At 35.8% G+C, this 27,050-nt stretch overlaps 1 protein-coding gene across 2 annotated transcripts; it reads right to left on the bottom strand.

The window, feature by feature from the left end:
- Nucleotides 1–1,357: 1,357 nt before the first annotated feature.
- Nucleotides 1,358–10,218, bottom strand: LOC110892970 (ELMO domain-containing protein B). 2 transcript variants are annotated; one of them, XM_035980605.1, is made up of 9 exons: nucleotides 9,924–10,218; nucleotides 7,906–8,000; nucleotides 7,285–7,353; nucleotides 6,180–6,295; nucleotides 6,042–6,096; nucleotides 5,683–5,803; nucleotides 4,501–4,548; nucleotides 3,892–3,986; nucleotides 1,358–1,800 (listed from the first exon to the last, which is right to left on the bottom strand). In XM_035980605.1, exons 1-9 carry the CDS (start codon nucleotides 10,018–10,020, stop codon nucleotides 1,702–1,704), a joined length of 795 nt encoding a protein of 264 aa, XP_035836498.1. In that variant the 5' UTR covers nucleotides 10,021–10,218; the 3' UTR covers nucleotides 1,358–1,701. The 2 variants fall into 2 exon arrangements, with proteins under 2 accessions (XP_035836498.1, XP_035836499.1); XM_035980606.1 differs by having other exon boundaries at nucleotides 9,978–10,212.
- Between the last annotated feature and the right edge of the window lie 16,832 nt (nucleotides 10,219–27,050).

The raw sequence follows: 27,050 nt of genomic DNA, 5'->3' as shown, positions 1-27,050 counted from the left end.
CCGACGGACTATTTCTTACCCAAACTAAATATGCCAATGAAATTCTCATTCGAGCTAGTCTCACTGAAGCCAAACCTGTTCCGACTCCTCTATCTACATCCGATACTTTCACTATGGATGGTACCCCCTTCTCGGATCCCACCACCTATCACTCCTTTGTTGGAGCTCTTCAGTACCTAACCATTACTCGACCCGACCTATCTTATGCGGTTAACCAAGCATGTCAACATCTTCATGCGCCAACTGAAAACATTTTCAGTTAGTTAAACGCATCCTAAGATACGTCAAAGGTACCATCTCTCATGGCCTTGTCTTCACTCGTCCCACCTCTTCTTCTATCTTAGGATACTCGGATGCGGATTGGGCCAGGTGTATCGAAACAAGGAGATCCATTTATGGCTACTCAATATTTTTAGGAGGAAATCTGGTTTCATGGAGTGTAAAGAAGCAGCTGACAGTTTCACATTCTAGTTGTGAGTCGGAATATCGGGCAATGGCTAATGCAGCAGCAGAAATTGTTTGGATCACTCACTTGCTAAAGGAACTTCATGCTCTTCCATCAACAAGACCTACGTTGTTATGCGATAACCAAAGTGCTTTGTTCATGAGTCAGAATCCGGTCTCTCATAAGCGTGCCAAACACATTGACTTGGACTATCACTTTGTTAGGGAACTAGTTATGTCTGGTAAATTACATACTAAATTACCGACTCAAATTGTGGATAACAACATTAATATAGAGTGGAGAAGATGAAGGGTAAATTTGTCATTTCACATCCACTTAACGGAGAAAACTATTCGAGTAACAAACTGTCAAACCACGGGGAGCACCGGTGTAATTTCCAAAAGTTGAGGACTATAGATGTTATTTTCCAAAATCACAGAGACTATCCATGCATTTTACTCTGGATTTTATTTTTGAAAGGCTCATATTATGGTATATGTTTTTTAGTTGTGATTTCTATGCAACTCTCTAAAAATCATCAACATCACCAACAGAGTGTTTTTAGTGTTGTTTTTGGGTGTGCCACATGGCATAAGGAGATGCTTTCTCTCTCATGTCCTAACAAGTAACATCCACTGCAAGTTCTCTTCTAAAAACACCTAAAAATAGAGTTATGATCTTCTTGGTTGATTGAGCCTTGGTTATAAAGTTGACACCTTTCATGTGTCATCAACTGTTAACTGCAACGTTAAAATAATCTAACCATTATTATTTTTCTTCGTTCATATATGCATGCCATTTATGTAGATCCAATCGGGTAAATGAAGTTTAATCGCTTTGCCTTAACAAAATTGGACAGAAATTTGATCCTAAACATATGATGGTATATTCAATAAACAGGCTGAGTCCAGGTTGACGTTTTAACCCGTTTAATTAAACATGTCGACCCACCAACAAGTGTACGACCCATTTAACCTATATATTACAAGCCACCAACCTTTTGATGACACATTTACAACTTGACTACATCCCGCCAACCCATTTACAACTTGCTTAAATGGGTCGTGTTCGGGTTAAATGTATTAAGTGTCCGGGCTAGGGTTGACATCTTTGACTCGAATAAATATACAGGGCGGGCTCGGGTTCAACAATTCAACCCGCTACTTTTAATATGATCCCGAGGAATCAATGTTGGTCTACCCTGTGTGGAAATAATTGTGAATTGTGGAATAATATCTTGATTTACATGGCTATGGTTAATGAAGAAGACGATAAGATGGCATATCTTCAATCTTGAAAACATCATCCAGAAGAAGCTCTTCTTCCAGCTGGGCCCGGGTTGATTTTAATACATCCTGTATGAAAAAGTAAATCAATATAAATTGCTGTTACATACCAAACAGGAGAACACAACCCAAAAGACTAGTCTGGTGGGTGAGAGAGCCCATTTGGTATATAAACCCCACATCAGTTGCCCATACAACCGATGTGGGACAAGTCCCATACCTTGCAATGGTATTAGTCCATAACAATTGCATTAAAGGTGAATGGATCAATTCAAATCTCTATAAGGTAGATAAAAAAAAGAAGCTAGAACGAAACGTCAAACGGGCCGTCAAAGTGTGCTTCTAATGCATAATGCATAAAACCTCCTAAATTATTTTTGTTAAAATTTTGTAATCATATTTGAGTATTTGACACACTAGGAAAGATAAAATTTGTTTAAAAGAACCTATGGACTGGTGATAAATCACAAGTCAATGAACTTTAATTTTGCATGATTAAATCTATGGACTATAAAAACTTAATGAAAAGGTCTTTTTATGAAGTTGACTTCTTTAAATAGTTATTAAGAAACTAAAAGCTAAGGGATTGAATCAGATAAATCTAAAGTTCGGATATGTCATATGTTGTACGCCCCGCTTGCGGTATGCGCATATAATGTATATATGTGTGGGCCATCGGGGGGCAAAAGTGAAAGTGCACTAATTTTAACGTTATTTTACTAATTTCGTGAAAATAACGTTAAAAGCTGAGAACGGTTAATCATGCATCATGTGGTGGCGTTGATAGTTGAAAGACAAAAGGGTACATGCACTAATCGGTCTTTGTCCCGATTGCTGAGTGTTATTTGCCTTATGTCCAAGGCTTGATGCAAAACTACTATCGAGCCGGGGGTTTCACTGGAAGCAGCCTCTCTATTCCTACGGGATAGAGGTAAGGCTGTCTACATCTTACCCTCCTCAGACCCTACCTTTGCTTTGCTATTGGTGGGATTTACTGAGTATGATGATGATGATGATATGTCATATGCTGATCAATAAGTTTCTTTTTTACAATTACCATTAACACAAAAATCTAAAATCTAGGATGCAATCATGCAAGGCATTTGGGGCCGACCCGACCTGTACAAACTAGCCGTTATGACCCGTTCCACCTCTAATGAAAACCGAAAAGTACGTAATTCTAGTTCTTGAATAAATAAACAATGAAATGTCGCAAGTTTCATAGTCCATCCAAAACAGGAAGTAGCCCAATTTATATAGAAAATGGGGAAGTACTACTGGGGTGTTTGGGATTGCTTATTAAATATGTTTATCTGCTTATTGTGTTTTGATACATTAATAAGCTGATTTGAGAGTGTTTAGGTTTGCTCATTCAATTGTATTTGAAGATTTGCGACTGACATAAGCTATTTGGATAACCAATTTGAAGTTGCTTATCGCAAAAGCAGCAATGAACAGATAAAATAGTGATCGATCCCAAACACCCCGTAACTATACTTCATCCATTCCATCTACAATAGTTTTCAACTACAAAATTTGATGAATATGTTCCATGGGGAGGGTTTAAATGAGAACGCTAAATATCGCGAGAACTGTGAGAACGAATGAAAAAACCACGAGAACTTGGTCAAAAACAATTCAGATTCAAAATTTCTTTTTACACTTATCATTGTTATTCTAATACAATGTTAGAAGTTAAATTTACACGTTTAAAATTGCATGTATTCGTAAATAAAGAAAATTTACACATGTGTAAGTTTGTTGTATTTACACATGTGTAAAAAACTTATCAAGAGTGATTTTGAAAGAAGAGATGAACTATTTAAAGAGTAGATTCTTTTTTTTAATGTTGTGTTTTAATTATAATGAGGTTTGCATTAAAAAAAATTGATTTTGATTGGATTTTCTCCTTCGTTCTCACGGTTCTCGCAATATTTAGCGTTCTCAAGATAACCCTCCCCTATGTTCCATTTTCTTTTTAAATGTGGAAATCTCTACATGTATAACCAACAGAAAACTGACGATATCGGTTTATAAAAAGGAAATTTATATTGTTAAAACTCAAAAGTGAAAAATCATAAGTTTGACCTTAAAAGTAAAAAATGTAACAAACTGAAAGCAAACGTGATCAATCTGCACAAATTGTTGGTGTTGACTTACATTAAACTCCATGTAGCTTGCGTTTTTATCGACCCATTTTTTGTCCATAATGACGAATGCAACAGAATAAAGTAGATCAAACGCCCACTCGTTCTCTGAAAATAAATTAAATTCTGAAGTTAGTTTATAAGAACTGGAAAATCTAGCCTTCTTTTTCCAGTTTCCTCCGTTCACCATTCTAATTTTTGTGGGTCCCAGTTTTCATGATGTGGCCATATTTAAGGAATTGGCCTCTTGTGAACGTACGGGACAAATTAAATTACTTTTGAAGCATACACCCTCCTAAAATCTTTTACTCAAGAATTTAGATTATAGCTGTAATAATATTGTTCTTATAATCATAACTAACACATTTACTATTTAAAATAAAATAGGACAAAAGGGCCAGCAAGTCAACCCGACCCGCCCGTTTTGACTTTTGAACCGGGCTATAAAATGACCCATTTTAACCCGCACCCGTTTTGACTCCCTACCCAATCCACCCATCTTGACAGCTGTACTTAAAGAAAAATGTGACGGTAGCTTTCGAAAGGTTTGTCTTATACAGAATACAGGAAATATTGTGAATGGAATTTTTCAACTATTGAAGTATGCATTAAGCATCTTTACCTGACAACATATGTACAAAAACAGCACTCACGAGTGTCCTAGGTTTATCTGAAATATTAACACTATTTGGTTAGCCAATAATCTCTAAAACTATTGAAGCTACGTATCTGGTGTAAAATGTGATGCAATTAAATGAAATAAAGGAACACACACACACATCTCTAGTGTATGCATTTAAACACCAAAATGGTGTATATATTATGCAAATCACCTCCAAAGAAGGGGTGCAAACGAGCCGAGTGGCTCGCGAGCTGCTCAAGATCAGCTCAAGAAAAAGCTCGAAACGTGTCGAGCCTTATCAAGCCCGAGCCAAGCTTGATCCTAAAATAAAGCTTGTTTATTTATCGAGCTCGAGCTTGGCATGTGAAGCTCGTCAGACTCGTCGAGCCTTATGTGTAATTAGCTTTTATTAATATTTAATAACATTTACCCCTTATTTAAAGTTGTCCAGTAAACGAGCAGAGACGAGCTTATTTAAACTTGTTTACTAGCCGGGCCCGAACCTAAAAATAAGCTTGTTTAGTAAATGAGCCCGAGCCCAAGTTTCACTTATCGAGCTTGCGAGCCTAAACGAGTCTATTATTTATATTATATTTATTTAATATATTAACTAATAGATAATAAACGAGCCGAGCCTGATCTTGAAAAACTACTTATCAAAGCTCGGCTCGTTTGCACCCCTACCTCCAACCTAAACACTAAAATGGTAAAATTTTGATGTGAGTATGTGACACTATTCATCACACCAAATTTTCATCATTCGCATTTTTACCTAACATTCAACATAAAAAGCTAAAGTTCAGTTATAAAAAAAACAGTTATACCAATAATCTAATTGTGACTATTGAAATGACTCAAGAGAATCATATTGACTATGAATTATTAAGTTTCTTTATTATTCATCTCTAACTGTTATAAATAAGTTCATAACATAAGTGATCCTTAAAATAATCTCTCTACTCTAATAAAAAAAGGAACTAATAATGTCGGCCATTTCTCAAACTGATTAAGTGCCCCACTGTGGCGTAGAAATTCGATGTAAATGCTTAGTGCATATTCTAACAATATGTTCTTTCTACACCAACATGATGCAAATGACTAGTGCATACATTGAAGATGTTCTAAAGTGCATGCGGAAACAAATGTTACAAAAATTATAAAAAAATATGTGGTTTTACTTACTAGCATCTAGATCAAGCATTTTCATGAGCATAAATGTAATGTTTAAACCCGCTACAGCAAATGGATATTCCCATGCAGGTCCCTTAGCCCCTTGTTTCTTTATTAAATGTTGGAAGGAAATCTGCAGTTTGAAATAAGGTATAAGGTTTGACTGTCAAAGTTGCTGACCTAAATGAATAATTAACTTAGATGTGATGATTTCGACCCATTCAGTTGTGAGTGGTTAAGTCATGTTATGTTTTACCTATAACAGATCAAACGGGTCAAGCAGGTAAAACGGGTCAAAAGTCAAAACAGATGCATAAACCATCCTAAACGGATAGAATTTGGGTTTAGGTAGTCAGAAAACAAAATCTTACAGAAAATGTCTTGGCGAAAAACAGCAAATTCTCCAAGGAGATGAATCCAGCTCCCCTGATTATCAACAACATTAGCAAAAGTTCCGAATGATTTAATTTCTGAAAATAAAAAAATAAAATAAAATAAAATATAATAACCTAAAATCTGTTGATGGGTCTTTCCCCTGCCAACCCATTTTTTTCCATTGATCTGATATCAAGCCATCTAGCTCTTGATCCGGGAACGTGGATGACCATAAAACCCTCAAAGCCTCCTGTCCTCTTACATTAATGTAATTAATAACGTGAAACTTATCATTATGCAATTCAGTTACAAAATTTCGGAAACACCGCCATGTTCAAATCTATGCAGTTAATATCGGTGATATATCGGTTATCGGTCCCCATGGAAAATATCAGTGTCAAATACCGGTCGGAATATAGGTACCGATATTTGACTAATATTTGACTGCTATATCACCGATTTTTCCGATATCAGTACCTTTTTTCTTAGTTCTACCATTTGTCTTTCTTCTTATTGTTGCTATTAGTGTTTTAAGTCTTAATTGTTAAATGTTGGTGTTTTAAGTCTTAATGAGTTCCTACTTGCTATAATTATACTGTTTTGCAAGTTGCAAAAGGTTAATTTGTTAATTGTAGGAGAGTATACTGAATTGTTAGTGTTAAATTGCTATATATATGTGTGTGTGTGTAACTTCTGCATGATATTAAAATTATCGATATCCCACCAATATCCCACCGTGATAACCTATATCGCAAATAGACCGATATCCGATTTTTTACTGCATTAACTGCATAGGTTCAAATCTTGAATTCATTTATCAACTTTAAGCATGCAAAAGTTCTCATATAGAACTATGGAAGCCTAGAGGTAGCAAAATGGGCATATCGAGCGGTTTGGGTAACGGGTTACAACAGATTCAGGTCAAAATGGGCCAATTTTTGCTGGTCAAAACAAGTCTGGCCACTGGCCCACCAACACTTTCTTATCTATAACTAATTAGTTACTAAATATGTATTAGCTATGATAACCAAAACTATATCATAAAAAATCTAAAACAATAGTATAATATCCTTTTTAGATAAAATGATATATAACTATTTTTAACCTGTTCGAACTATTTCAATTAAATACAACCCGGATGCATCCATTTCTATAAAAATGGATTAGAATTGCCACCTCTGCATAAACATTACTATTAAAACGGTGAATCAAACTGAGTGGTTTTTGTATGAAAATTACCTGATGTTCAAGCCGGGTAGGATCAAAATAAACTTTTGTCCGGTTTTTCAGCCTTCTTAGTCTCTCCTCCTGTAAGATCAAGCATATATTCATCATGTATGCTAAGAAAGCAGCTTATTCTTGTTTTGCATAACATGAACCATCAGTCCATCATTAATCTGAAATGTGCAAATTGATGAAAAATAGACAATGAACACGATACAACCCTAAACTGTAAGATTGAGATTTCGAGCTCAGCATCATGGGAAGCAAACATGGAATCATGGATCCAATTTAGTGACTTTACTCATTTCACTTTACTGTTTGACATTTTTGTTACTTTTGTTTTTTTAGCTCTGTTAACCATTAAAACTAATTTTATAAATAACTAAAGTAACAAGTAATAAAAATAAAAAACACCTAACAAATATTAATGCGAGTTGCTTTGACACTGCTCTCCTCAAAATTTTAAAACGACCCGTTTCTATCCGAATGCGCGCTCGCGCGCGTGTGTGTGCGAGAGAGAGAGAGAGACTATTTGCTGTTAAAAAATACACGAAGAATAATAAAGAAAATGATAATAACAATAATAATAACAACAACAATAAATATAATCTGTAAACTTGGCTGAAGAGGACTTACATTCACACATATCCGTGCATAATTTCCCTTCTTTTTGAAACACACACAAGGTAGGCCCTTCCTGATCCACGTAGGACCACCAGAAGTTGCAGGATCTGCATTAAATCAGTTAGAATTCGGTCCATACCCACAGCAATAATACTTACAAGCATAAAATCAGTACAAATATATTAATGCACTTAACAAATGGGTGAATGACTTTCATAACTCATAACCATCTTATACTTGGATAAATCCCAAAAAGAGAACACTGTGTTTACAAACATAAGCATTATTATCCAAGATTTTCCAAGTAGAATGGTTAGCTAAAAAACTGTAATCAAGCATAATGGCTATAAGTTTTCATATTTTGTACGTACAGTAACTTTCTAACCACGATGGTTGATTAAATACAGCGTGTCAAGTGTTTTTTTATTTCTCTCTTTAGAGTTGAATTTCAAGGTGACCACCTTAGTATCAGATCACCAATATATGGATATCTTTGGCACATTTAATGTACTTTTCACTTGTATATAGACCACAAATATCCCTATCCCTACAGATGTGCAACTACCTGTGCAAATAGTATGGACCTTCAAATGCACCTATTAAGCAGGTGCAATCAGCGGACCCGCATTTTCAACTAGCATTACACTAACATAACAAAAAAGTTTAGGGGATTACTTATTAAATTTACTAGCACATAACACTACAAACAATATATTCAGAGTATGCAAACCCAATGAAGTCAACCTATGGAAGTTAGGAGAGTAAATGTCAACCATGATTGACATAGACCAACTGTAAAGTGTAAACAGATATCTCAATGAGTGGTGTATCTGTATCGAGATTGGCAAATCAGATATTTATGTAGGCTGTTGGATTGTTAAGAAGACCCCCAACTACTTTACATGAATGATCTATTGTTGATGTTGTTCCATCTTTAGCAAAGTTCAACAAGTTTAGCAATTTTCAAAGCATACTGCTTTTGAAGTTTACGCATATCACCATTAGTGAACAAAATAAAGTGACATAATAGCTAACATTCGACACAACTTATACGGTTTATTAAATAAACAAATAAACGTTATCTCCAAAGGAATCACAAGCTAATACACTGTAAAATTGCAGCTTCATGAACGCTATTGACAACGAAAACCTAATCGAAATCCTCTCAACGTTTCTGTAACTCGAAAGCAAAATTCGCTAGCAGATCACAAACAAACCACAATGATCATATTGCTTTTGAAGCTTATGCAGATCACCATAAGTGAATGATAATGTGCCAGAATAACTAACATTCGACACAACTTCGAATAATTAATTAAAATATTTAATAAATAAACATCATCTCCAAAAGGAATTGAAAGCTAATACACCTAAAAATTGCATCCTCAATCCTCACGAATGCTTTTAACAACGAGAACCTAACCGATTTCTCTCAACATTTCCGTAACTCAGAAACAAAATTCGCTAGCAGATCACAAACAAACCTAAGTTGTTCATTCGTAAGACACTAATTGTAACAATTGACGTTCTCCAGAGTATAAATTACAACAAAAAACGCATAGTTACGTAGAGAATAAGTAACATTCCACACAGCTTATACGAAAATTTGTATAAACATATGAACAATATCTCTCCAAAAGGAATTAGAAGCTAATATACAATAATATTAACTTCATGAACGTTATTAACAATGAAAACCTAATTGATTTCTCTCAGCATTGCAAAATTCGCTAGCAGATCACAAACAAACGTCGATTATTCTTACATACAATACTGACCGTAACAAATTACGTTCTCGAGAGTATAAATTACAACAAAAAATGCTTCGTTGTGTAGAGAATAATAATATTAACTTCATGAACGCTATTAACAACGAAAACCTAATTGATTTCTCTCAACATACGAAAATTCGCTAGCGGATCAGAAACAAACGTCGATTATTCATACGTACAAGAGTGATTGTAACAAATTACGTTCTCGAGAGCATAAATTACAACAAAAAATGCATAGAAATTGAATTGAAAGAGTACCTGAAGAAGCAGAAGCAGAAGCGTGGAAGAATCTAGAAGTTGAAGGAGTTGTACCTATAGCAATGCAGCTTCCTCCGCCTTCAGATCTCCGATTCATCTTCTTCTTCTGCTTCAATTTGATTGATTTTTGCAGCTGGAATAATAATATGCATCCATGAACGAAGAGATTATGCCAAGATATTGTTCGTGGTGCTTCGCAATTTCAGCGTGTTGTTTGTTATTGTTATACAGAGTTATATAAATTATTATTATAATTCTTGTTGTAACGGGTTGATTCTGATTATATGTTTATGCCTGCCTGCAGGTCAAATATGTGCGGATATGAAATCTATAATATATGAATATTATATGTAGCGTTTGATATATCATATTTAAGTCGTAATCTAGATTAAATTTTAAGTTTCTTTAATCGGAAATTATAGTTAACATATAAAATCTCTGTATTTCCATGTAACAATCGGCCGGTTGAACGGTTAAATCCGATGCCAGAAGCTTGGCCGGCACGAATTGTCCCGATAAACTGAGGAAATGGAAAAGAAGTTGTACCCCCGGTAAATTGGGTTATATCGGTACCAGGTCAAGGTTAAAATTTGGATTTTTAATCTTTTATGCGCCAAAGAATGTGACGATTTACCTTCTTAGTAAAACTTATTTCCCGAAAAGGTACCAATAGTGAATTTTTATATTATTTTTTTTTTATTATAGATTAACTTTTGAAATATTTTTATCATGGAAAGATGTAGTTTTTGATTATTTTTTGAGTTGAAATTGTATTTTATGGATTTATAGGGTTAATTAGTCTCTTTTGAATCGTTTCCAAGTCTAACCCGGTATGATTTAAAAAACGGTTTTTAAAACATTGTGTAACATTTAAAAATTTTTAAATTTTATTATTTTAAATTATAAAAATGAACAATTTTTATCGTTTATTTCCTTTTTTTTACTACTAAATCTGAACACACGATTATGTTGTGTTGGTACATTTTAGCTCAACTTACATGTGCCATATACACAATTTGTTAGTTTCAAATATACTATTACATAATGTATAAAAAAAATTCAGAAGTCATTTCCATAATATAAATTCTCAACACATTGTTGCATTGTGTTGTTGTACCCTAAGTATGGGGTGTTTTTCAAAAAAAAATTATGATTTTTCACTTTTAGTCCAAAGGTTTTCATGTTTTGTATTTTAACCCTCTTAATTTGTTTACTTTTAACACAAAACTTTTCATCTTTTGTAATTTAACCCAAAACTTTTTTATTTACAACTTTGGTCCTCCATACTTTTTATCTTTCGCAAGTTTTTCGTTTTACGTTTCGTTCTAAAATTTATGAGTTAAAATGTCGCAACGTGCGTGTGTGGTTCAACGTTTTTTGTCTATCTTTTCACATTTGACAGGTATGTCGCAACGTGTCTATTTTCCCCCTTTGGCAAGTTCGCCGCAATGGGCGGATCATACATCGACTTAGTTATTCTTTTCTACGTTATTTTGCGAGTTAACACAGCGCAACGTGCGTGTACGGTTCAACGTTTTTACGTCTATTTTTTCCATTTAACAAGTTTGTCGCAACGCGTGGGTCCTAAATCGACATAGTTATTTTTCATATGTTATATGTTATATGTTTCAGTCTTATTTCTTCGCATTAATACGCCGCAACTTTAGTGTTGGTGGTCGCTATCAGCGGTGTAGCATTGATATTATTTGACATTGTTTTAGGCCCCCGTCACAACGCGAGGGTCCTTAATTCTAGTTAAGATCAAATATACACCTTAATAAAAACATTTTCTACGCATCAAGACTTTTGTACAATTTAAATGACTACCATTAAGACCATGTACCATGTTATAAAAGAGCACAAACAAAAACTATAAAAATATTGTTCCAAACCATGTTTTTTTCTTAAACTTTATTGATAATTCTAACATATGACTTGCTTAAGATGACTCATATTTAACTAGGGTGGTGATCATGCCTATTTGGAGTATTGAAAATTTTGTGTTTGCGGTTTGAATTGCTAAGCATAAACACGACCCGTATATTTATTTATATTAAAAATATCAACTATAAATATGACACACTTAAAATAGTGTAGCATAGACATGGCTTGTGTAATCTTTTGTCTAAACAAGTAAAACGGAAAGACGTGTTGAGGAGTTTACAAGTTTAAATAAACACATTAAACGAATTTATCTAAATACGAGCTATTAAATTATACACTTTAGAGGATAATATAAAGTAATACTCTTTTTGTGTTGTGTAAAAAAATTAGAAACCCCTACTAAAGAAAAACCTACTTTCAAGTGTGTATTATGATTTTAGAAAAAGTTAAATATTTTTAATCAATTTATTGAATATGATTGGTCGTTGCAGTACAAAGAAATTGGGAAAATAACTTTTTTTTGGAAAGGTGTGGATCAACCAGTTACGTTGTCCGTCTTTAGACGTATCTGCTCAGGTTTGAATCCGTCAACCCATAATGTGGTACCTTTCGGTCGGTCTGGCCTAAGCCTCATGCAAGAACCCTACTGTCCCGGGATCAAATCCGTGACCTGTGAGTAAACCCAGTGGCGGAGCCACACTTTGAACAACAGTGTCGCCCGACACCATTGAATTTTGTGTAGCAAATAGAGCGTATTATAGGAAAAATTCGAGCGACACCATTGTTTTTTACGAACGTCACCATTGTCTTTTTACAAACAACACCATTGTTTTGTTTTCTTCTAAAAGAATTAGATAATAAACAAATTTATAGATAAAAAATTAAGCCCAGTTACTTGAATTTAATCAGTATATTTAAATCATTAGAGGTCTATGCTTAATTTTTTCTAATCTAGTAAGCATTATAGGCCCATGTCTAGTTGGTTTTGTTTCAATTGTTTAACCTAACCAGAACTAGATGTTTGATGATCATCAGAATGATGTTTGCACCTGTTTGTTATATTGAAAAAGAGGCTTTTTTTTTTTTTTTTTTTTTGCAAGTTGCCATTCTACACTATAACAATTCAAAACGTGAATAGTAATAAATCTATGTTTGGTCATTTCATAGTTTAATTCATAATTATAAGGCTATAATATTATTGTCATTTTTATAATTAATTTACGTTTCTAACCCTGAACACTAATAAAGTTATTACACAACCTCTAAACTATAATAATTTTTTTGATAAACGATTTACATATACCCTTGAACTTTAATAGATTTACCATATGTAAGTTTAATAATAATTATATTTTCTATAAGCGATTTATGTTTCGACCTCCAAACTTTAATAGAGTTATCATACGGTCCTTAAAGTTTAATAAAGTTAATAAACTTATTTTTTTTTCTTTTTTAACAAATATATGTTCTTTTATCCTTTTTATAGGTTTAGTTCTTTTTTGTTTTACTTATTATAATTAAAGTTAACTTTTAACTCTAGACATATTTATTTAATCATGTTGCTTTTTAACCATTCAATGTAAAATACACAAGATAATAAATATTATCATTTTTTATTTACCTTATTATAGTTAAATGGAACTTTTAACTCTAAATTGTTTACTTAATTGTTTTGATTGCTTAATTTTACCGTCATGAAATATATACATCCTCGCCATCAACCTTTACGACCTCACCGTGAAGCGTGGGCTTCAATCTTCACCATCAACCTCCTACGACCCGCCGCGAAGCACATGCTCGAATACTAGTTTAAAACATTATGAATCGTTTGCAAAACATAAAAATGCATACAGAGCAACTATTAAACGAAATTTTTTATATATTTCAAATGACTTTGTAATTTTATTATGTGGTTTTATTCGTTGACATTGTACTTTTACTGTGATATTTAATTTAATTATGTGATTCGACCCGACTAGATCCGAACCGATCAAAAAAGCTCGACTATGGGTTACTATAGACCGGGGTATCCATAAAAAAATGACACCATAAGAAAAAGTTTCTGGCTCCGCCACTGAGTAAACCTTCACACCTCTTACGAGCTGAGCTGGTAGTCATTGGCAATTGGGAAAATAACTAGTAGTTAAGATTATAAATGTAGGGTAGGAAATGTCATTAAAAAGTAGACGAAGGGTACTATTAATAAATATGTTAGATGGGAGACGGTAGTATTGGCTTTGTATGTTGCATGGAGACAAAAGAAAGGCCAATCCAACAGTATTTCAGTGTCCACATGGCGCTGCATTTTTATTCTTCAAGTATCCCGACCAAATCAATTATTTAACATTTTTTACTAACACCTATATATACCCCAGTATGGGATCATTATAATTATAAAAATTGATAATACAACATTTTCTCTCTTTTTATTAAAACTAGTTGATTTTTCGCCCGCACGTTGCGGCGTGGACCCAATGACTGCAAAACGTGTGTCAGTAATGACAAGCAGATATCGAATATCAACACATAAATAAAAATGTCGTGAAAAAGATAGTCACTCCGTCCTAAAAAAACGATTTTAAATAACCTAATATATAATAATAAGACACATACGTCCTACACGTTGGAAATTCGGTTGTTTTCAGTTCAGTTATTACGGTGCTAAAACGTTAAAATATGGATGAGCTCGGTACCGAGAACGGCACCGAAAGTACCGATCCATAAAATCATCGAAATTAGATACCGGCACCGAAAATGCTCGGTACAATACGGTATGATATTTGAAGGTAAACATCAATAAATATAAGTATGGTGCTAGACCGATGTCGAACTGAAAGTAACGATTCTGAAAACGCCAAAAGGTGGGTACCAAATTGGTATCGAAAATGATTTGGTATAGTAAATTTGGTACCGGTTTGATTACATGATTTGATACGATTTTCTCATCAATAATCTAAATATCCAAGTTATTTTTACATGCTACACTTCATTCATTACAGAAAAAAGACAAAAAAATAAAGGAAAATAAGTTGTGTATATAAAACCTCATTCAAATGAAATACAGTTTAGTTAGTGTGTGTATGAAAAGTAATCTAAACGGTGCAATTACTTGCATTGCTACGTTACTACATGATTTGATGAGCTCGGTACCAACTGGTACCAAAAATACCGTTACTGAATTCCCCAAAAGTGGGTACCGGTACTGAATATACCTGATATGGTACGGTCGGTACTGGTACGGCACCGGTATTTGAGGGTAAAAAACCGATGAATACCGGTGACGAACCGGTACCAAAAATACACCCGATTTAGTAAAGTTGATACTGTTATGGTACCCGATACCATTCATTCATTCAATTCTATTTTTATTACTATTCAGTGTCGTGAAAAGGATAGTCACTCCGTCCTAAAAAACGATTTTAAATGATCTAATATATAATAATAGGACCCACACGTCCTACACGTTGGAATTTCGGTTGTTTTCAGTTCAGTTATTACAGTGCTAAAACGTTAAAATATGGATGAGCTCGGTACCGATAACGGCACCGAGAGTACCAATCCAGAAAATCATCGAAATTAGGTACCGGCACTGAAAATGCTCGGTACAATACGGTATGGTATTTGAAGGTAAACATCAATAAATATAAGTATGGTGCTAGACCGGTGTCGAACCGAAAGTAACGATTCTGAAAACGTTAAAAGGTGGGTACCAAATTGGTAACGAAAATGATTTGGTATAGTAAATTTGGTACCGATATGATACCGCTTTGATTACAGGATTTGATACGATTTGCTCATCAATAATCTAAATATACAAGTTAATTTTACATGCTACAATTCATTCATTACAGAAAAAGACAAAAAAATAAAGCAAAATAAGTTGTGTATATAAAACCTCATTCAAATGAAATACAGTTTACTTAGTGTGTGTATGAAAAGTAATCCAAACGGTGCAATTACTTGCATTGCTACGTTGCTACATGATTTGATGAGCTCGGTACCAACCGGTACCAAAAATACCGTTACCAAATTCCCCAAAAGTGGGTACTGGTACTGAATATACCTGATACGCTACCGGTCGGTACTGGTACGGCACCGGTATTTGAGGGTAAAAAACCGATGAATACCGGTGACGAACCGGTACCAAAAATACACCCGATTTAGTAAATTTGATACCGGTACGATACCCGATACCATTCATTCAATTATGTTTTTATTACTATTCATTCCATTCCGTTTTTAATATATAGGTAAATATATATTTTTATCTTTTTTTTATATATATTTTTATCTTACAAAACAACTTTAGGTATCACAATATTCAGATTACATTCTACAGAAATTTAGTATGGGTGTTTATGGTCTGACTAGGTTATCACCCGGGACTGCTTCCCGGGTAGTTTAACTTTATTAGTTAATAAACATGTACTTTTATTAAAATGTAACATATTATTTCATTAAACTTTTACACGACATTGAATAATTGTTAGTAGAATTTTTAAATTAAATAAAGATAAAACAGTATTAAAACGATTTTGTCAAATCGACCCAACCAACAGTAGCATATTTGAAAAGCATAATCAAACATGGACTTGTAAAGTAATACATTTAACATGTCTACCTTCAAGATTTCATACAGCCAACCTGGTGGGTATCTTTGCCTAACCAAAAGTGTATATAAAAACGACTATTTTGAAGGTCATAAGCATCTTTAATATGAGGTCTGAATCGTCAGGTTATAAGCACCTTCCAGCATCTATAACAAAATAAACAAATTGGTATAAAATTTTATTAGCCTTTACTATAAGTTCTACTATAAGACAAATTAGTTACATGTTCTATTGTGAACCCGTCCGGTCGTCCCGACCCGAACCCGTAAACCCAACCAACCTGAGCCACCATTTTTTTTTCTTTCAAGGCTTAATATAACATATAAAACACACCTAAAACCAATTTACCAGGTTTTACTTTCTCAAACTCAATTCTTTGTGCCTAACCATATTTCAACGTTAGCATTTGAACTTTACCAAATGTCGAACTTATCTAAAACAACATTTCATGAATCATTACTGTCGTATAGACCCATAACCAACCCACTTGAGCCACCCCTAATTCACGACGTCAAAAAAATAATACTACCACTCATGAAACATCATTTAAACCCATTAATCAACCTGTCTAACCCACCCATATCACCGCATCTAAATACTCATCAATCCATCATAGATTCATAATACTAATAAGACCATTCATGGAACATTACTCCTGTCTCGACCCATTAGCCAACACGTCTAGCCCACTCAGAACACCACATCTAAGAACCGATAATACTACGAATGATTCCCTTCATCAAACATTACTATTGTTTTAACTCATTAACAAAAATCCGCTTGACCCGCCCATCTCGCCTTGTCTAAAAAACCCTCATAGGACAAAAATTACCATTTCATGAAACATTACTCAAGAAATAAGGATAATGTGGGCATGGTACCTAGTTGTTTGTTAATAATTGTCATGTTTGGATTCTGGACTTCTCGTCACAATCATCGTAGCCTTCACTATAAAATTCTTTAGAGCTTACATCAATATTTGGAGTCTGTATTGATTTTTCTCCACTTACTTTTGCATATATATGTCATGTGAGATTGTGGATTAGGACATATGGAATTAAACCTATTAGAGGTAAAACATAACCCAAATACAAATTTCACCTTTACAAAATATGAGTGAAAAAGAATGCTAATGAAAATACCTTTGCATGCACGTAAGAATACTTACTGCTCCATCAACACTCCTAAACTTGATTAGCAAGTGATGTCGATCCAGATAATGCACCTACCCAAAAAATAAAATTGTTTTTTCTTATACATGACTGTAAAAATAAAGAATCTGATTAAGTTAGCACCCACCTTCCATATAATCAAATCAACATAATCTTGTTATATTACTTGAGTTTTTAGATACTTAAGTGTGTTTTCATACATTTTAATGGGATGCATCTTAAAAACTCCAAGACTTCACTTTTCAGTTGGAACAAATTATACCTAGTTTTAGAGTGGTCAAAAGATGGTATCGATTCAACTAATTCAATCTTGGGATTCCTAGTGACGGTAGTGAATAGTGACAGTTACAATACAACCCTTTTGTTTCAATCAAATATTACCATTTTGCCCAGGGCCTTCATGCAAAAAGTATTTTACACTTTTTTGAATAATATATAGAAATCAAACTTGCTTCATGAATTAGAATCCATAATTTGACTATTTAGAAAGAAAGATATACCTCATTAACCGATTGAATAATATATAGAAATCAAACTTGTTTCATGAATTAAAATCCATAATTTGACTATTTAGAAAAAGAGCCATACCTCATTAACCGAAAATCTTGTCATACATATGAACCCGAACATGACCCATATATTTGTGGGTTGACCTGAACACGAGTAAAAGCAATTACTCACATGTCTTTCTCCATGTAGATCAGATCTAGAAACTGAACGATTGTGGGGCATAAGGAGTTAACAACTGAGTTTTAGGAGAGTTCTTAAAACCCTGAAAGATCCCAGAATACGCTTCCAATATGTCGTTCCTCAAAAGATTGGATCTATCAGTTATATATGCTAGCCCACATATTTCCAAAGCGAACAACCTCTCTGGAGAATACCTCAAGTTCCTCCCTAAAAAGAACAAACGTATTATAAAACAAATAATAATGTATTAATTTGCACAATAAAGAAAAAAGAAACCTCTTATCAGATGCTGCAATATGTAACAACTCTTTCGTATCTGTAGAAACTAAAAGCTAGACGCCATCTGAATGCAAAATCTCATTTTTAAGGATCTGGATGCTTTCTTCGGTAAGGGATTGCATCAAATTGGACCCTTTAACAATGGTATTAGCTACTTCAAATGCTAAAATCGATACTTTATCTCCTCTTGAAGCCATATTGGATACAAATCCACTGTTAGCGTTTAGATTTGTCATACTGCTGCCCAGTGTGTCTAACACTTCAAGACCTACGTTACCAGCTTTCCCGAGAAATGTACTCACAAGAGGTGCCTACCAAAACGCAAAATGCGCGATGGGATCAGAACGCATAAAATTAGTATATTTTTTTATAACAAAATCCTCATATACATATCACACATCAGCTTTTGGGATCAAAACGCATCAAAGCGCCACACACTTCTATACACACGTATACATACGGCGAACATTTAGGCAATATTTTCCCCTAAATACATCAAACACCACACATATAACCTAAGTACAATTAGAACATAACAATAACTTCAATATCAGATACATCATTAAACATAAACTTATTCTGAAAACTGAAATTGAAGTTAAAGATAACAACATATATAATATACCTTACTAACCCTAGCAGGTGTAGAAGGCTTCAACTCCCTTGAAATAGTTAGAAACATTTCACCAGAACCATAAGATGATGTCATATTCCTATCATAAACACCACCATCATCACCATAGGATGATACACCTGAATCATCATCATGAACATCATCATAATAATAATCATCGTTCTTTTTCTTCTGCTGATCAAAACTCTTCATTGACTTCAACTTCCCTGAAAACCCTAAACTACCCCTGTCTCTGTTGTACTCCGCCACCGTGCTCCGCTTCATCGTCAACAGGTATATATGCCAGCCCACAATTTTTGACAAAACCGCACAATCCAGGCTGTCAACATCTCTATTGTTCTTTTTAATAAAAATTTGTTTATCACCCAGAACTTTAGTCAAGAATCAAGAAGTTATGCCAATATAAAGTTATATAATCAATTTATTCAGAATTAAGTGTAAGGTAGTATAATGTTTCAGACCTAGATGCTGCCAAAACTTCTCATTAATCACCTCACGAAGAAGCCGTTCCACTAATGTATCCTGTTACACACCGAAATTAGCGATTTCAATTCGAATCATAAATATTTACACCCACAAAATGATAAATGGCTTGTAATTCTTACCTATTTGCTGCATAACCTGAAAATGGGTTGCAATATGGAGGAATATAAGCATAAGGGAGAATCCAACCTAGGTTTTGAAACATATAGGAACGAACGGAATCAAATTACCTTAAGACGAAGAACAAAAACCACATGTCGATGATCAAAAACCCTAATCTTTGACATGATTGTGCCGAAACCAATCAGTAAAAAATACAAAGAACTAAAAATCTAAGTATTCGAACCAATTACTGAAACACAACACCAACCATTTGAAATCAAATCAGGGACGTGAGATTCCAAGTAGAAATTTCAACATTGGCGACTTGAGAGGCAAGAAGAGTTGCAGCGGCAAGATCAGGAAGTTGATTCCAATTAGGGTTTCTTCGACAACAAAATCATTTAGTAACACCAAGATTGATTGAGAAAGATGAAGATGTTGAGATGTGGCGTCTAGGGTTTGGTATAGGATGGAGAGGATGATGAGTTTATGAGAAAATGAAATATAAAGGATCCACTTTTCGAAAAGTTGGATTCGGATCCCGCATCACTGAAAATCGACCCAGGATTTTCCCGCCAAAAGTGAATCTATAATGCCCTAATATTACGACACGTGTCCCATATTTTTTTTGTTTATTATATATAATAGATTTCAAACTATAAAACTGTTTAAACCGGCCATTGATTTGGTTACGGGTTTATACATAGAACCAGTCGTATAAAATCGAACTAAACCATACGATTTGACAATATATTTTTTATCTATTTTTGTGTATTTTATATTATATATGTATTTAACTATCTTCATTTTGTATTAGTTTTAGTTAACATAAAATTGGGCCAAGTTATAGTTATAAGTTTCTATATATATCTTCTTCTTTTTTTACTTTGTTAAGCTGCGTATTCACTATAACTTTCAAGTTTAACTATGATCATAGTTGGTGGTGAAGAATCATTTGTTGAAAATATGTGCATGGAGAATTAAGATTAATGTGGAATAGAAATATGTAAACAATTTTGATTAATGTGGGGTAGAAATTTGTAAACATTTTTGTTTTCAAATATTATTCCATTTATATATTGATTAGTTTAGGGGACTGGGGGTGGTCTGTGATGGCCCCTCCATCACGAGTGATGGCCAGTTGCACACCGCCGCCACCTTCAACCATAACTCGTGGAATTAACAACGCGTTGAACTCTTCACGCGTTGCAAATTCGATTGTATGTGTATGACTTGTACGTTGTGTATTAATACTTGTACGTTCAGATCTGATGGAGCTGATGTTTCGCCGAAATTTGTTGGCTTCGCCGGAATTTCAAAGAAGATGGAGCTGATGTTTTTCAAAAGTTTGATTCCTTTTTAACACATTCAGTCCCTGTGGTTTATAGTTATTTACAAAACTTATTTAAATTTTATTCCTTTTAATTTCAACTTTTAAAACTGGCAGGTTTGGTCCTTGTCATAGAAAAAATGTTTCTTTTATAAACATGTAAGATTTCTTTTATAAACTTTATAAAAACAAAAAAATGGTTGTGAGTGATGGAATTCCATCACTATTGATGACCACCGCCACTAAAAAAACTTGTAAGTGATAGAATAGTGGTTGATGACATTGCGGAACTTGATTGGATGTTTGTGAGTGATAGAATTCCATCACTTGTGACCACCCTCACTCCCCTTAGAATGGTTTTATATTTGTTAACGCTTAATAACTCCAAACCGTAAAACCAAACCAAAACTAAATCGTTGGTAACGGTTCGGTTCAGTTTGGTTTTAATTTTCAACGGTTCGATTTCGGTTTTCGTTAATAAAAAATCATGGCTAACGGTTTGGCTTATGATATGACTTAAAAGTTGTAAAAACCAGACCGTGAACATCCCTAAAACTTAATGCTGAAATAAGCTAGAAAAAAAAATACAAAGGTTGTGATCGAAGGAGATGGTCACAAAAATAGTTATTTAAATTGATTAGGTAGCAAAATCGGTTGCAAAAAGTACATATTATGTAAGCTCAACTCATCTACTCGTATGATCCTTTTAGATAAACAAGTTATGTCGGGTGTGTTCGAGTAATGCGGTTTTAAATGTCACACCCCAACCGATGGCGGAATCATCGGGGCGCGGCACTGAACGAAACAGATTGTCCAGAAGTTTCATAACAACTATATTTACCAAATATTTAAAGCAACACGTCCCATACCATGTCATAAATGATAATACAATTATTACAGAAAAGATCTAGTCAAATTGTTCTGTTCCGACAACTCAGATTTTTATTATAGACAATTGTTTATTGTTGACCTAGGTCTTTCCTAGCCTCGATTTCACAGCAAAGTAAGCAAATAAGCATCATAAGCACCTGTCACATACGTTGAAGTAAAAGTCAATACACATAGTGTAAAGGTGAGCATACAAGTTTAATAGATATAATAGAGTTCGAAATCGATTACGCATAACCAGCACGTACACAGTGTGAAATAAGGCATGTTAGTTATCGACATGAACCTATCGATACCAATGACTGCGGGTTGACTGCCCAAGGCAGTTCGTGATACACACTCACCACTGTGAGCCATGTAACTAATTGTCCTTAACAACCCCTGAGTGAACAGGTGCTGAGTCCAAACTATAGTACTATCGTTGCTAAGGCAGGTAGACAACATTCCATGTGTAAACATAATAAACAAGCATTCATTAAGTCACGTATAATATGCGGTAACGGTTAGCGTTGAAAGTATTTCGCAGTGTGTTCGATGTGATTTAGAATAAGTAACGTATGTAACACCCAAAAGTACATAAAGCAAAAAGGGATCGAGTATACTCACAGCGATTGGTGGATTGAAGGGAGCGCTAGAGAGTAAGGTTAGCCTGATCAGAACGATAGCATAACGATAAGCGACGCGTAAAACGACACAAGTGCTAGTGGGTCGGACGGCAGTTCGATCGGATGGTAGCCCGATCGGACAGCCGGTCGTTCGAGTGATAGTCCGCTCGGATGGTCATCCGATCGGATGACCTTTCGAGTGGATTCTTTCTTCCTTTAAGAAGGATGTGTTTGTGTATGATGGCTTGACTTTTGAAGTCTTTATTGTAGCATTTTGAAACATAAAAGTATCACTACCTTTCAAGTCGGTCAATCAGACGGACGTTCGATCGGTCGACAACCCGATTGGTTGGACACTTTAGTGGGAACAAGTTCACAGTAGGACGGTCACTCGATCGGATAGTAGTCCGATCGGGTGGCAACCCATTGGCATTGAACATGTTGAAAATTGTTTAAGTGTTGAAGTCTGATCATTACATGGTTAAGTGGTAGTCCGATCGGATGGTAATCCGATAGGTCAGCCCTTCGTTCAATGTTCATCCTTCAAGGTTTTGAAAACAAAAGTTAAGTGTGAGACCAAGGTGTAAATCGTTCGGGTGACAACCCATTCGGGTGACAGTCCGATCGGACGGTAGTCTGATCGGACGGCATTCCGTCCTGGTCGTTCCGTTCGTCTTACACTTGGTTATTTTGATAGTTTCTCGTTTTATCGAGATGTTTTTATAACGTGTTAAGCAACAGAAACCTCATCAATACTTGGTACTCCTGATCGGACAGGAACCACCCAAATCCTATCAGTTAACTGTTCGAGACGGTGTTCCATGTTTAACCCGAAATCGGTAAACCTCGTGGATAGAATCCAAATCTTGGACCAATACAACCGCAAGAATGAGTAGGAAGTCGGTACAAGCTCTGACTTTATCGGTTTTGAGTGCATTGAGTGTAAAAGAGTTGAAAGAAAGTTGGAAAACCTTCTCTCAATCCTTTTCACCATGAATATGTTTAGATCTTATGGAAGATCTTTGTTTGTTTATGTGGAAATCGGTTAGATCTAAGTTGTCCTCGGTGGGTTGAGGCCAAAACATGGAGTTCTCAAGAACACCATGATGACATCATCCTAGAATACTTCAAATCTAGTGATTTCACGGTTAAAAGTAAAGATTCAAAAGATAGAAAGGTGTAGAATCAGGTGTAGATCAAAGATGTACAAGATTTAGGTTGAGATCTTACTGGAATTGAGAGAAATCGGAGGAAAAAAATGAGCAAGAGCGCTGGTCGGACGTCAGAGAGCAAAAGTGGAAAGTTTGATGGTGACATGGGGTATTTATAGGGTTACCCAAAGTGGAAAGGGGGTGGTCGATCGGTTGGCAGCCCGGCCGACTGGCTGATCAATCGAGCTGTAGCTCGATCGAACTACTGGTCGATCGGTTGGTCGCCTGATCGATCAGTCACTTGGTTTGAGTGTTCGGTGCGACGAGTTTTGCTGTTTCGATTGCGATTGCGAGCGTTGCGATGCGATAGAGTTTCCTATTCAAATTACTTTTAATCCCAACTAATATATCTAACATACAATCATCCTATTTCACTTGCGTTTAGCGTTTGCGTTTGCGATTCGATTTCGATTGTGTTTCGATTTATCACCACAACATAACAAGATAACATGCACAAGTAACACATAAGGCACACACACACGTAAAACAATATCCATAACGCGTATTTCGAGTTGCGAGCGCGATTGCGATAAGCAATAAAGTGATAAAACTTGCGATAATTATCGAACAAACCTCGATTATTAATAGATACTCCACATAATACAACTAACGTCAAGCATAAATTAGACTACCTACGAGTCAAAGAAGTCAAAACAGGAATTGAGCAAGGGGTGACAGATCGCAATTAGCAATCTTGTCTCCTTTTGACTTCAATCTTGACTTTGACTTTGACTTTCGAAACACGGGGTGTTACATTAAATGTTCCCGGATTAGCGTTGATCTCTTGAATAGTTCTTGAAGAGGTGTGATCTCAAATCACATGTGGACACGTGTCAAAGGGACCACACCATTCCAAACTGACAACCTTGCCACATGAAAGCATCCAGAAGGTTCTAGAAGATTCTGGAAGGGGACACCCGGCGACAAGAAGATGCTCTCAGTAGACAAAAAGGACAACAGGTGGCATCAATGGCAGGACGCCAACGCTGATCGCAAGATCTCCATGGGACATACCGACAACCAGTATAAAAGGACGCTGAGCTGGAGCGAATAACCATGTGCCACGTCACCTACAGGCCTGAACACGCCAGAAGGGACAGAATGGATATTCCTCATGGTCGGACAACTGGCAAACAACGACTAGCTGGCGACCTTCTTCCTTCACACTCCTCTGGCTATAAATAGAAGTCTCGGCCTCCAGGTTTAGGGATCTGATTTTATACTCACTCACTATATACACACACTTATCCTCACAGCGATTACTTATTCTCACGTCGGAGGGTGGTTACAAGGAGAACCCCCATCTTTTCCTCCTTGTAGCAAGTCACCGGTGTTGTTCGTTTTGCAGGATACCTTGGAAGAATCAGTCATTCGTCGAGTGAAGAACAGAGATTGAACCATCTTATATGAGACACCCCAGCTAAATAGTTTCGTGCTATCTAGTGTTTCTTCATTGGCGCCCACCGCATTTTTACAACCATTTTCATCTATTTTCTTTCAAAAACACTTTTCGGTGGCTGATCTAAACCAACAGACGACTCCTAGCGCACCAACGACGAGAGTTCACATAAGTAGGAGTCACTAACGTCTTTGGTAATGCTACCCGAGCAAACCAACAGACGACTCCTGGCGCACCAACGGCGAGTACAATCAACAAGGTCTTCCTTTCCCTTCCAGAAGAAGAAACACCAGCGTCCTGGTACGCTAAGTCACAAGCTGTTCTGAACATGGCGTACGTACAGATGTGCGCGCATGCTCAATTTCCAGCATAAACACCAGCAACACACATCACCACACCCATCGCAGTGAGTTCAATCACTTCACAAAGAGTTTAGTTATGACACCGAGTCACACCAACAAACACCGTCACGCGTGACAAGACAAATCATTGGCGAACAACACTCAAGAAACAGTTATAAGAACATAAGCAGTACTCGCAACACATACACTAACACAGGGAATCCCAACAAATACATACCTCACAAGACTTAGAGGGCGGATGCCAATACGCAACCGACTAGGCCTGCGCAGGATGATAGATGAGTTCGGAGGAATGTCAGACGAACATGACTTAACTTATCAAGAGGGAGACACCACAAACTAGGGATGAGCATATCGGTATCCGATACCGAACCGATACCGATACCACCTAATACCGATCCCGAATTTCACCCAAACTAGGTACCGATACCGATACCGAAACATGTCGGTTAGGTATCGGTACGGTACGGTATCGGTATTATACCGTATTTTGAGGGTCGGTATCGGTATAATACCGATACCGTACCGTACCGATACCGAAAACGCCAAAAAGTGGATACCGATCGGGATACCGATCGGGATCGGGATCGGTACGGAATCGGTACGGGATCGGTATGGGATCGGTATTCGGTGGCATATGCTCATCCCTACCACAAACGTGTTTAGCAGACTCCCACCAAGCCACAAAGCATATAAACCCTGCGCGCGCAGGGTACAACCCGGCAGTAGAACACGATTTTACCTTGAGCTACAGACCAGAGGGAGTAGCTGAAAAATCAAAGTTCATAAGAGAAATCGCCATGGCTCCACTGAAAAAAAAACAAAGTTGCCACACAATGTTGGGAAGTATAACGGGCTCACAGACCCAGATGACCATATTCAAATATTCACCAGTGCAGGAGTCATGGGAGGATGGTCACTTCCAGCCTGGTGTCATTTATTTGTCCAGACTTTTGTTGGCGCAGCGCACACATGGTTTGACAGTTTACCATCCGGAAATATCAAGTCTTGGATGGATTTCTAGGATAAATTCTTATCACATTTCAGCCAACAACACAGATATACCAGAGATCCAGTCGATGTGCTAAACATCTGGCGTAAAGATAGCGAGGGTATTGAAGACTTTATCACGAGGTATAACAAAGAATGTCTAGAGATTGCCAATGTGGGTGAAGAGATTATACGCGCACACTTCATACGTTGTATCAAATGTGATGATTTAATACAAAGAGTGAGAGGAAGGGATGGAGGCTCAAAATATTGGGATGCATTTATCGCAACTGCAAAGATCATTATGCAAACAGAGAAAAACCTGACCGGTGACGAAGGCTGTCAGTACAGTCATAACTAGCACGCCAATGAAAGACGTAACAAAAAAGGGCGAAATCCTGCGTGAAAAGCGTCTGGTTATAATGAGAAACTCCAACCTTCAGAGGATGCCCTCGCAACCATCAATCGGATTGGGTACCAGAAAGAAA

Source organism: Helianthus annuus, chromosome 12, assembly GCF_002127325.2.
Source record: "Helianthus annuus cultivar XRQ/B chromosome 12, HanXRQr2.0-SUNRISE, whole genome shotgun sequence".
Taxonomy (NCBI): Eukaryota; Viridiplantae; Streptophyta; class Magnoliopsida; order Asterales; family Asteraceae; genus Helianthus; species Helianthus annuus.
The sequence above is the reverse complement of the archived record's forward strand: the minus strand, read 5'-3'. Positions and strand labels throughout refer to the sequence as shown.